Raw genomic sequence first — 13,201 nt, forward strand, 5'->3', positions numbered from 1 at the left:
CTACACTACACTACACTACATTGCACTGCACTACACTACAGTACACTACCCTGCACTACATTACACTACACTACATGTTACTATGCCATACGCAAAGTGTTATGCCACTATTTAAAATTTGTATCGTTCTTCTTTTATGTACCAATTGATGAATGGAAAATAGTGTTTTAGACCTTGGCTCCTGATAATCACTGATGTTGAGGGACATAGATTACTTGTCAGGTAAAAAAAAGGATAATTGTAATTTACATGCCATGGCGCTAATTGTTCGTTCGCTGGCTTCTCGATTGCTTAGAAAATCTATTACTCATGGAGATGATTAGTATAAGTGACCTTGAAGGTGTTATACTATGAAAGATCGATTTCACCTTGTGTGAAATGTGCATTGTATCAAAATACATCCCAAGGTACATTCAGCATCGCACAAGAATGTTATCTTGGTTCGCAACATCGATAAGTGAATTTTTTTCCGTCCTGCACCAAATGTATTCAGTTGATAAGAGATAACAATTGTAATGAAACCAGGTTGTCATGTCCAATGCTACCGTAAAGCCATTCTTGGAAGTTCATATATAACACGAAACATCGGTGGAAAGTAGCCTTTTTTCATTGTCATCCTTTGGTTTTATTACATTTATGGGTTCAGCACCTTCCATCCCTGTCAATAGTAATTTCTTCACATTTCAATTGTATGTCCCAAGTATTCAATTTGTTTCCTGTGTTTTATCTTCTGTCTGTATTTTATTTCTTTCCAGAATATCTCTAGATCATTCATCGTGAAATGTGTCAAGTATTCTTACAAAAATGTCGTCACAAAACTATTTTTACCACATTAGATTTTCTAAAATGAAAATACTGTGCTATATAACATGTTCCCAAGGTACACATAAAAGATTACGAATCATTGCATATTTACCATAACCATCCAATACGAGGGGGCACTAAACTAACAATTAACCTGATGGTCTTACGGTTTCATATAACTCTTTTTGCAGGCAGAGGTGTGGGTTTAGTGTTGGGTGGAGGGTGTAGGTGTTGAATGAAAATATTTCCTGATATCAATATTATCTATAACTACATCATGCATGTATAATCTCTCATTGGCTAACTTCCTGTACTTACTCATCAACAGAAACCATTAATTTCATGTGTCTTTGTAATTAGGACAGAAAGTTTAGAAATCGACTAAAGAATGACGAAACAATTTCAATGACGATGAAATGAATACTAGTATTGTCGTTGATCAATAATGCAGACGATGTAAGATCAAAATACCTTAAACTTTCTTAAATGGTCTTCAACCGGATGTCTCTGCAGCTGTCAGGTGTTAGTTATGTGTGAAAGTAGAGGGTCAAAGGTCATTTGATTTCGCCTTCACACCAAACATGGCGCCAACAGTCATATCAAGAGGACTTATCTTAAACGCAATGAGGCGTTGCATTATCGTCGTCTTTTAGTAGTAAAAGGGAACACATAGATGTACATTTTTTATCAAAGTGACATATAAGTGTTTAGATAGGGCGTTGTACTCGGCCTTGTTCTAATAAAAGGAATTCAATTAGTGTAGTAAAACAAGGTATATTCGACGAATAAAGTCTATTTGTTCAGCGTGCTTTTCATGACAATTTCGAAATTACTTCGAAATGATATTTATCGAAATAACCAAATATTAGTATTGAAAATAAAAGAATGAGAATATGGAAAATTGCTTGGTACAACAGCGAAAGGGTGAAACACCTTCCCGCCAAGCTAATATCTAAAGCAGTTCGAACATGTCGCAATGACCCAGACTACGAAAAGTTCCCACCAAAATTCAATTTTAAAATTTTAATTTTTGAGGTATTAATTGGTATAACCATTCGTCTAGGTTGTTAGACATTGTTCAACTCAATCAACATGACTGTGCCAAAATACTGGTTTCAAAATGAATAAATTTGAAGTTTATATTTATGTTTTTAAGTGTTCAATTCGAGCTGTTAATTTGGAGAGCTTTTATGGTATATATCCCAAGTGTATTTATCCATTACGTTCTAGTTTGTATTTCAAACTGTCATTTGCCTTGCCTAATTGGCTAAATATGTCAGCGTGTTGAGTATTCCAGGATCGATAAATATCGATGGATGCATTACGTTAACCAGTCTTTACTAAACACCGACAAAATTGATCTCTGAGTTTACTAACGCACCTTTATATATATATATATATATATATATATATATATATATATATATATATATATATATATATATATATATATATATATATATATATATATATATATATATAGTATATATGTACATAAATAAATATATGTATATATTTTTGACCAAAATAACTCCACCTCCCACACACACACATATAAGAAAGCTATTACCCATAGATAAAAGTTCACAACTGTGTCTGATTAGGTAGGTAGTCATTGCAATATTTTGACGAAATAAGTAATTGAATGCTAAAAAGGTATCTTCACTCATGTTGTTTTCATTCCGGTTTTGATTTTACACATTGTTACAAAATTATAAGAACTGAAGACAGCTATGTAGGAAAGGCGTCGAGAATACTAAGACTTCGAGGCATATTAGCATTTATTCGAACTGCATATACGACAAGCTTATGCTCGCAAGAACAAAAGAATAGTTGTTGTTTTTGCTTTCATTAATGCTGCGTCAACCAAATGGTTGAACTCAGAACTGATATGGTATAGTCCATTGTGCAATACATTAAGAACATATTTTTTCTAATTACAGTTTCGTTGAAATACGGTACCTAATTCCAGTGTCCAATTTGCAGTAATGTACCATTTTGTCACCGTGACAGTGTATTTGTATCTGGTATATACGTTTATTGTGCATATTCATTGTAGCCAAGGGCTGTTCAGCAAATGTTATTACTTGAATTGTGTACGCGCGTCTGTCAATGGCTTTTACGGCTGCCATATAAATGACAAGAAACTAAACCCTCAGCAAATTAAAAGTCCATAAAAATCCAAAATCTACTTCATAACTATCTATTTCAACTCTATAAAACTTCCGCTTTCGCCGAAGTGTGTGATACGAATACCTGATTACATTTGATATAAGATCAAACGCAAGCCCTCTTGTCCTTCTCCCTGTGGGCTACAAGCCCCTCCCGGGAAATAGTTCATTTCAATATCTGTCTGGCTGTCTGCCTGCCATCCTCTGCTTGTTTTAGTGTTTGCCTGTCTGCCTGCCTGGCGACTATCTGTCTGTCTGTCTGTCTGTCTGTCTGTCTGTCTGTCTGTCTGTCTGTCTGTATGTTGTCTGTCTGTCTGCCTTCACGTCTGTGTGTGTGTGTATGTGTATGTATGTATGTATGTATGTATGTATGTATGTATGTATGTATGTGTGCGTGCGTGCGTGCGTGCGTGCATGTGTGTGTGTGTGTGTGTGTGTCTGTCTGTCTGTCTGTCTGTCTGTCTGTCTGTCTGTCTGTCTGTCTGTCTGTCTGTCTGTCTGTCTGTCTGTCTATATGTCCATCTGACTGGTTAAACACAATATTAATGACGGTATGTGTAAAACCATAGTTCTTACCTCTTACATTATAACACATTGCTTAGCATCTGTAGATATGTTCTGTAAGTAGGGTGACATATTGTTTTTATTTGTAATTCCAGTTAATCTGTACGTTAAAGCTGCACTTGCTTCAACTGGAACGTTTTTTTTTAAAACTGTTTTGTTAGATATGACAACTTAATGATTTCGTAATATCATACACCCTGCACAGTGTTGAATCACCTGTGGATAAACATAATTTAACAGTACACATAGTATAGAGCGATATATTCAAATATATTTATTTTAGGTCCACACCCAAAAATCAGCATCCCAATAAATTATTATTTCAATTTATTACTATACTACTTATAGCTAAAATCTCTAAATGACATGTAGTGTCTAATTATTGGTATTTTAATAATTTTCAATGAACACATTGTTGGCTTTCTCATCGAAGAAATAATACCTCAATTGCAGCTAGGTTTAAAACCTAGCTGATAAAGGTTTAAAACCCGTTGATAAAGCATTGTATATGTTACGCAATGTTGCCTCGGATGTTATTTTGTTCAGGGAATAGATTTTTAACTGTATACCTTAAAAGTAAAACTGTTAACATACAAGAAATTTAATACGAAATCACTATTTAGCATTCGTTGCATATAGGTAAATCTATTCATGAATAGAAAAGTATTCCCGAACGATCCCACTCTTCTATGGACTTTGAATTGTATGTTGAGGAGCAGGAAAAAGTCCTATGAATAGGAACATTGACTAGGTCGGGTTTCCTATCCAAATGGTTATGTTATTAAAGTGACTTGCTAAATTACACCATGGTTTTATAATCCAACTTTGATATACGTTGTTCGGACCTAATAGGAAGTAAAACACGGAAGTGAGACGGAGAAGCTGCGACGGGAATGATTCCCCTCTTGATGACAGAGGAAAGCACTTTAACATTTAGTGCATACAAATGAGCGAATATAAAGAACGTTAGCATATGCCAACATAATTGCAATTTGGAAGCAATTTATCGATAGCAATACCAATAATAACCAACAATCTCATTACTTCTGTCCACTTTGATTCACCACACTGGATAAAAAATTATTAAACTCTATAATGGACTGCTAATAAAATGGCGATTAGACACGTTTAGTTCTATTTCCCACCACACGACTTTAATAATTCTTTAACAAATTAATATATTGCAATTTTGTGTTTCAATACAAACGGCACAAGATCGTGACTGTGTATTGTTAGTCAATCAAATAACTGTTCACATATAAAACAGTTAAATGCCAGAAACGTAGCTCTTTTTTCAGAAACAGAATGCTCGTTCGTTTCCTCTTGTACACGCATATTGTACATAAAATCTGGCAGATTCAATAGTGTCATTTTTGTCGTCACTTTGTCAAAGAATAATACTTGTAATTAAGGATAACAATTATATTAGAAACGCTGTATTTGAATTGACTTCTTAAATGCCAGAAAAACAACAGACCAGTCGCCCGTTTCCTCTTGTACTCGTATTACTCAATCAATATATATATTTTGTCATCAGATTATCACTGAAAAAATTCTTGTAATGATAAAAAATAGGCTTATATTAGAGAAGCGAATTTGAAAAAATGCTAAAATTTTCTGTAGTGGGAATGTATTGGTTCTGATTTTGCTTGTGATCCTGATCCCGATTCTGATTTCGATTCTGTTTCTGATTCTGATTCTGTTTCTGATTCTGATTCTGATTCATGTTTTAACTTCTAAAAGTATAACAGATGTTGGCAGAGAACGATTTGAGGCAGAGAACGCAGAGTGTAATTTGATAGGCTAATGAATTAATGATGAAAATGCTTTTACCTGATAGCAAATAATACTATTCATTGAATGTTTCTGTTTTGATATATTTGGTAATATATATCGCCACCCCCACCACCACCACCACCACCACCACCACCACCACCACCACCACCACTACTACTACTACTACTACTACTACTACTACTACTACTACCACTACTACTATTACTACTACTACTACTACTACCACCACCACAACCACCACAACCACCACCACTTCGATGACGATAATGTACTAGTATTTGGCTGAACTAATTTTTAAGTAAATATTGCAACAATCCACTGTATTAAAATAAGACAAATGTGAATAAATGTCCGATTGAAACGATGATGGTCGCCGCCGCCGTCGTCACCACCACCACCACCACCACCACCACCACCACCACCACCACCACCAATAATATCATTCGTTAGTGTCTTCTCAACAACTTAACACACACATTCTTCTAATTAGTTTGTGTATCTGCCGACAGCAAATTTCATCTTTACAATCATTTTCATTAACATGGCGTAAAGAAAAGTAGCAGACAGTGTGAACACATCTATTCTGTCATATCAATCTATTACACCAATTCTGCTATTGAACAATGACCGATATTTGCAATATCCCCCTGTCTATAATAAAAAACGCTTTCAAAGTGTCAATCATCAATGACGTGACATACCTTGAATATTCTTTGTACATGTTTTAATATTTAATTTATCGGTTCACTTTGCCCTGGTTTTCAGCGATCAATGCGATGAATAAAGTACACGGACTATGGACTTTCATGGCTTTTTCTATCATTTGTTGGCCATACATCATCGCAAAGGTCGTTAGTAATAGGAAATTAAGGATTTTCAATACTACGTGATGTGGAGCATAAGGATTCGTAATGTGCATACAATTACACAAGATGAGTTTACAATTAATGACAAGTTTGTAAATGTCGTCTGCTCTAAAATTGCGGGTCTTCGCGCTATTTTGATCAACCGGTGGTAAAAATGTCAAGAAATAGTAGCCAAATCGTTATTTAGGCATCAATCTGTCTATATTGCCAATCCATTAAACGTAAGCTAAATGTATTGATTTGTGTGATTATCTAGCTTTTATCTAGTCTTTGTACTAAATCAGAGGAAATTTTTGAAATCTGTACAACAGTCGCATACGGCCTTTGGCGATACGTTTGAAGTCTTAGTAGGTTTGTTATAGGGGTAAAATGTAAAGCAATTGGTCACACCCAAATCACTAAAGTGAGTTTGAATTTGTTAAATATCTGCGCTATTGCGTACTTCAACAGGAATGAGACTTAGAATTTGCTTGGGCAAAGATTGGCGCTGCGTCTTGAATATTTAAGGTCGTCTCAGCAATACTGCGGCACAGCATTGTGGTAGAGAAATTGTAGGCTTAGACGCTACCCTGAAAAACAACGTTAACAACGACTGTCTCTCTCTTAAAACGTCCATGATTGATCGAGATTTATATTTATATGTATATTTGGTAAGTTCTCTTGAATTACGTCAAGTGAATTATCCGCCGAAACGACCAGCCAAAGCCTCTTAGTCAATCTTAGGTGACACTAGCTGTGTTAATGTGTATAACTTTGCTGAACTTCTCTTAAATTACTCTGGGTACTTTCCCGCCGAGACGACGACCGTTCTCGTCTTGACAACACTAACTGTTTTTATTTGTATGTTTGTTTAGCAATTTTCTCTTAATTTACAGACTGTTTTTCCGTGGAGACATCTACCGTTCACACCTTGATAAGACTAAGATGAGTTTTCAAGTAACATTTCATGTTAATTTACAACTACAGTCGCATTAAAATGATTAATGTATGAAATGATGAAGAGATACTTTCAAAGAAAGGTGATACGATTCCTTTGTATGGCTTGCGGGAAATCTAAAAAATGTCAAAATGGCGGAAAATCGATGATGTGACTGGCAAAGATTAAACCACTTAACAGTATCCATTAATGATACAGACAAGCCTAGGCATAGTCGCTCAAACTCTTTAGATAGATTTTCCGTATGAGAATCAAAATTACATGACGGTGATTAAGCTATTTATCGCAGTACTGCCAATGAAATCTTATTAACTGAACTGGATATGATATATTAAATATGAAATATCATAAATGCATGACAGTGTATGAATGACAAGCAACGTGTTCGCTTTTAGGTACTACACATCAAACGCATTACTGTAAAGTACCAAGGAACGTTCACGCTCATACTGCCGATGACATCATTCTATTTGATGTCAAACAAAACTTAAAATCCATATGCTGCTGCCATACGCTCCTTTCTCCATTTCTGGCATACAAAGGACAAAGTTACGTAATAAAATGCCATGCCTCCAACAAGTTGATTAAGAGAATGTACAGAAAAATTAAATTGAAGCGTAACCTTGAATTTGCACAACTATATTAGTCAGACGATTATTCCCATTGTCGCAGCATAGTCGCTAGGGATCTTGTCTTCTCAAACAAATGAGCTCGATGTAATTTGAAAGGGTCGATTTCTGAATTTGACAGCTTTCAGCCTTTATGCCATTTTATTACGTTTATTTCATCAATATTTTTTCATTTCATAAAATCCTATCGGTTCATGAACAAAGACAATTTCCAATAATGACAACTAACCCAACCCAACCAACTTAACAACCGAAATACTATAATCGGTAAATAGCTCGCCATCACTTCAATCAACCTATCATTCAACAAAAGGCAAGAATGAAAGAGAAATAGGCAGACATTTGGAGAGAGAGAGAGAGAGAGAGAGAGAGAGAGAGAGAGAGAGAGAGAGAGAGAGAGAGCCAGACAGACAGATAGACAGACAGACAGACAGACAGACAGACAGACAGACATTCATATGGAGAGCGAAGCAGAGAGATGGGGGAGGGAGGGAGGGACAGACAGACAGACAAATATAGAGACAGAGAGACTGAGGTACCGGTACATATAGACAGAGACGGGGAGACAAACAGGGCGGGACACAGACACACAGAAACACGAGAAGACGGGGAGAGGGGACAGACTGAAAAATATGAAGATACAGAGGAAGGAGACAGAGACAGTCACAGAGACAGAGAGACACAACCAGAGAGACAGACAGACAGACAGACAGACAGACAGACAGACAGAAACTTACAAAGCGAGGTGGGGAGGGCTGCACAGGTAGACTGGCTGGCTAATGAAGAAGATAACTCGGATTATGTAACTGTAGGACAGCTGTATCGTACCTATATTTCCATATGAAAACTGAAGTGGTTTCTTAGAGAAAGCGAAATTACAAGTACTTGTCGCAGAAGGAAAGCCGGGATAACCTGATACTTTTTCATACATCTTTAAAATCTAATATTCAAAATTATATTACTTACTAGTCTGTACGTTTCATTAATTGAAATTATACTCAGTCGTGTCAACATAAGCTTACACAGTAATAAGCTTACAGTTCGGAAAATAATGAATATTGTGTAGACAGACAGACAGACAGACAGACAGACAGACAGACAGACAGACAGACAGACAGACAGACAGACAGACAGACACACACACATGCAATCAATGTCGTTAAGAACTAAATCAGACGATTTTGTATAATTTGGTTTTTGTAAATCGTCTCACAATTTCTTTGAATTTCTCATATCAACATATTTCGAGAAAAGTGTATTATGTTAATGTATCGACTGATTCAGAATCAGATCCAATAATAGTATGCAATCTACTCTTTGCCAATTTCGTGAAAAAATAACCCAGAGGTAGAAAGCCCTGCAAGAGAGATTGTTATGTTCAAATATTGTTTTTTGTGAAAATAGCTTCCTGGGATATACCTGGGATGTACAGTTATGAATCATTCTCAAAACGCCGCATATTAATGAATTAACCTCAAATTCAAGCTTCCAAAATCAAAGCTACCTGACCTTGTTCAGATTTGGCTGCTTGTTATTGGTTAATTCCACTTGAAAAGTGTCGGCTTACACCCGTGTAATTACTGTTTCAGCTTTACAGTGCCGATATAAAACCATTGTTAGAAATATGAATGTATGTTTTATTAGAATATGACGTGGCATGTTATTTCTATTGCAGTCCTCTGTATGTTAAGAAAACAGACAAAGAAAGAATTCTAGATTGAGGAAGACGTTCAATGCAAGCTCAGACCACTATAGAGAATGCAAGTAAGATATTGATGTAAGGAGTAATCTGATCGGTTTGATGATGTCCCACACTGCAGTGAACTAAAAGTCACTGTTTATCAAGCAATTTGACCCGTGCTCGTTTTAAGATATTGGTTTCGGAAACATTTCATGAATCAGATATACTTTTTCATTGCTTTCAGGCAAATTCTTGTATTTCTCTTATATTTTCTACGGTTTCAGTTTTCATATTTGTCGGTCGGCATGAATAATCTTAACGTTCGGCTACAATCGACTAGCATGTATAATATATACGTACAGTCAATTTCTAAATATCATTCTAAGTCTAGATAAAAAAAGTCGGCGGACACGCACCACATGTTTTTAAAACTCATGGGTCATTTGTACAGTAAATCACTTAAAGTGTCCCAAGTTAACATCGGGTGTTTTGGGACAAGGAAGTAGATCCGACGACCGATGAACTTGTCGTCATAAAACACTGTATTGATTACACAGTCATGGACTTCTCGAAATTCTGACGTACCAAAACTCAAGTTGGTAAAAATGTTATTGATAAAAAAATATATCTCTTTTTTATGCGGTGTCACCTCGTTGCCATGGCACTCCTCACTCAATATTATATATATTCTACAAGAGCGAAGGATTCTACCTGCCTAATAATTAATGCCGAAAAGTGACAACGAAGACGACAGCGAAAGATACGATAAAATAAATTTTTGAGTGACTATTCGCGTCAATAGGATGATTAATGTATGGTTGTATATACCAAGAAAATGAGTCAAAAAGAGGTACAAGGAAACAGTACTCTCCCGAAAATTTCAATTCAAAATTCGATGTCTTAAAAAAAGAAGGAATACTAATAATGGAGTGTCTTCGGCAAGAAAACAGCAAAGAAGTTTACCATCACTTGAAATCTATGATTTTTTATAGCGCCAAATTTCAATATTTTAAACGGAGCATCTTAGCATTGCATTGGCGCTCGCGATCGGTTGCTAGTCGTGAGAGTGACAGCAATCAAACGAGTCTATTCGCAACAAATAGTGATATAGCGTCATTACTCACATTGCTGGTAACCGTTGCGAGCCATCTTTTTCGGACGAGTTACGTTGAAGTTACGTCTTCCAATTTTTCATGTCCCGTCGGTGACGAATCCGTCACTTCAATGATCATTCATCGGTCTCAAACAGTGACGACGTAGTGCGTGTCAAATTGATGTACTCCTCTCGTCGGAAGACCCGCCTCAATCACGCACGAAAGTACCGTTCATCAAATGTAATTTGAAGCTTATGAAGCGCGCATCCCATTCTTGTTTACTCGATGATGTATTACAAAATCAATACAGTATTACAGGCCTGGACTTTATAAACTTTACAATTAAAACGGCTCACTTACCTTCCATGGTGTGATGAGTGATTATTCAAATGAGTCCCAGAAATGGATGGTCCTTCTTAATCTAACAAGCAGTCAGTCGAATATCTCTTCAACGTCAAAGTTTTATCTTGTCGCCTTGTCGTCAAGCAAATCTTTGTACAATTTGGATTGGCTAGTCTAAATAAAACAATTTTGCCAGTTGATTGCATTGACCTGTGAGGTACTAAAATTTACATCCCACGGGGTTTGTAGATAAAGACAACTGTGAGAATACAAATAGACTTCCTGACTTCATTTGTTAGATTTTTAATAGGAAAGAACATAATTTAACAATACGGTGACCGAGCTAATGGCTTAATTTGCAGTGATATTGGAAAACAAAGTGATATTTTCCGCGGGTTTTGTACTCATTAAACGTACAGTTGTCAATGACGAATTGTGGACACGTCAACCATGTCACTTTTTCGCATGCGCATTAGGTAAACATTGAATGGTAACCATGACAACCGAGTGTCGATTTTAAAGAAAGATGAAATGCTGACAGAAGGTGGGAAGATAGGAGGGCTTCTTGTACTAATTATTCTAATACGTGTGTGGTTGCCTTATAATGAATATGTGTCGTCCAATAAGAACCGCAGAGTTGTGAAATGCTTCAATAAGTTACATACAAGGACAGAGGACATGTGTCTGACGTCAGTTTAACTGCCAATCACAATTTTACAGGGTTTTTTCATCGACATTTCACGCGAATTTACCTCGAACAGATTTACGTTGGTGTCCCAGGATTCACTGTAAAGTAGTCCAATAGGAAGGGTATTTTGGCATTCCGCAATCTCGAATCTACACCTAGCCTTTAACTATATACATTATAGGCACGTGATGGGGAGGGGAAGGGGGGGGGGGTGTGTGCATGTTTAGATTCTGATGGTCTATATAATTTGTTCTATTTCACCTCTATGCATGTTATGGTGACATAAATGCCGTCAATGAAATATAAGTAATATAATTCAAGTTTAGTCCCTCTGGCTACATAGTATTTTCAAAATAAAACGACCGCAGTACTCAGGCATCAAGGTAAGTCAACTCTCGCAATCTGAGGCCAGTTATTTTTTTTTTAGAATTTATTAACATTACAGTTGCCAGTGCAAAATGAACCAAGTCTATCGTTATGATCTAAATACAGTCATCGATTCTTACCAATATATATATATACATTCACCAGATAAATTAGAAGCCGAACTTATCTGATAGAGGGCGCAGGCCGCTGAAAACAAACTGGCCTTTCCATTGCTACCATATATTGAAATAAGGCTTCCTTCTCAAATCGCGTTTAAGCTTTATGTTACCCTTCAGATATGTCTTGTTATGTTTAAAAAGAGCCAGATGGTTCAAGAAGTATTTTGAATACTCAAATAAATTAATTATAAATACACGTAAAACAATTAAATATCGTTTAAATATATTGATCAGAAAAACAAATCCTCTGTTGTCATATTGACATGATACGTTACAGGTTGTCATATCAACCAGTAGCATGTGGTTCAGGAGAGATTCCTGCAATTCCAATGAATTTCATTGCAATGAAATATACGCAAATTACGTCTGTGCTTTCAATGTAAAAGAATAGCCGATGTTGAAATCCATGTCAAACTATATAGTGTACTTACAGCGACTAAACGCACGAATCATATTTTCAAGAAAAGGTCGATACGTTGTGATTTTATGCAAGTCTATATAATGAAGGGTTTATCACTTGGCACCGTTTCTGACTGCGAACTGTGAGGGCGATAAACTTTACCCAGAACTGCGTCAAAGTATTAGTTGTGGGTGACCATATTTTTTGTAGCTATAAACATGGTACTGCACAATAAATCAAACCAAAGTGATTTTTGGGTCCGCAACCAAATATCAGCGCTCTCAACGGCGAACACGATTTCAGCCTGTTACTCAGCTATTTGCAGCTAAGGTCGACCACTGATTAACACGTACAATGTCTAATTATTCGTATTTTAACAATTCGTGGTTGTATGATCGAAAAACGATACTATAGTTACAAGCTAGTGTAGTTTTAACATAGCAACAGATTCAAAAGCAAGCCTTCGCGCAAGATTGAAACTTATCACTACACCAGCTATAGATAACATTGACCAATTATTAACAGTTTCAATGTCGTTTTATGAATATTTACAATTATTTAATGAATATAGCCTTGGTTATTTGATGAAAAAATGTCCTAGTTACAGCTAGTGCAGGTTTAAACGAATATATATTAAACTTGACACCGTCTGTATCTGACTATAAAAGGAAACTAAATACATG

The 13,201-nt window shown here is 36.1% G+C and overlaps 1 protein-coding gene across 1 annotated transcript in view; it reads right to left on the reverse strand.

The window, feature by feature from the left end:
• Positions 1 to 10,910, reverse strand: part of LOC144452403 (vesicular inhibitory amino acid transporter-like) — a 55,140-nt gene extending 44,230 nt beyond the window's left edge. The window contains exon 1 of the mRNA XM_078143493.1: positions 10,904 to 10,910. Within this exon, the coding sequence (XP_077999619.1) occupies positions 10,904 to 10,910 (7 nt within the window). The remainder of the gene's footprint in view (positions 1 to 10,903) is intronic.
• Between the last annotated feature and the right edge of the window lie 2,291 nt (positions 10,911 to 13,201).

This window comes from Glandiceps talaboti, chromosome 22 (genome assembly GCF_964340395.1).
Source record: "Glandiceps talaboti chromosome 22, keGlaTala1.1, whole genome shotgun sequence".
Taxonomy (NCBI): domain Eukaryota; kingdom Metazoa; phylum Hemichordata; class Enteropneusta; family Spengelidae; genus Glandiceps; species Glandiceps talaboti.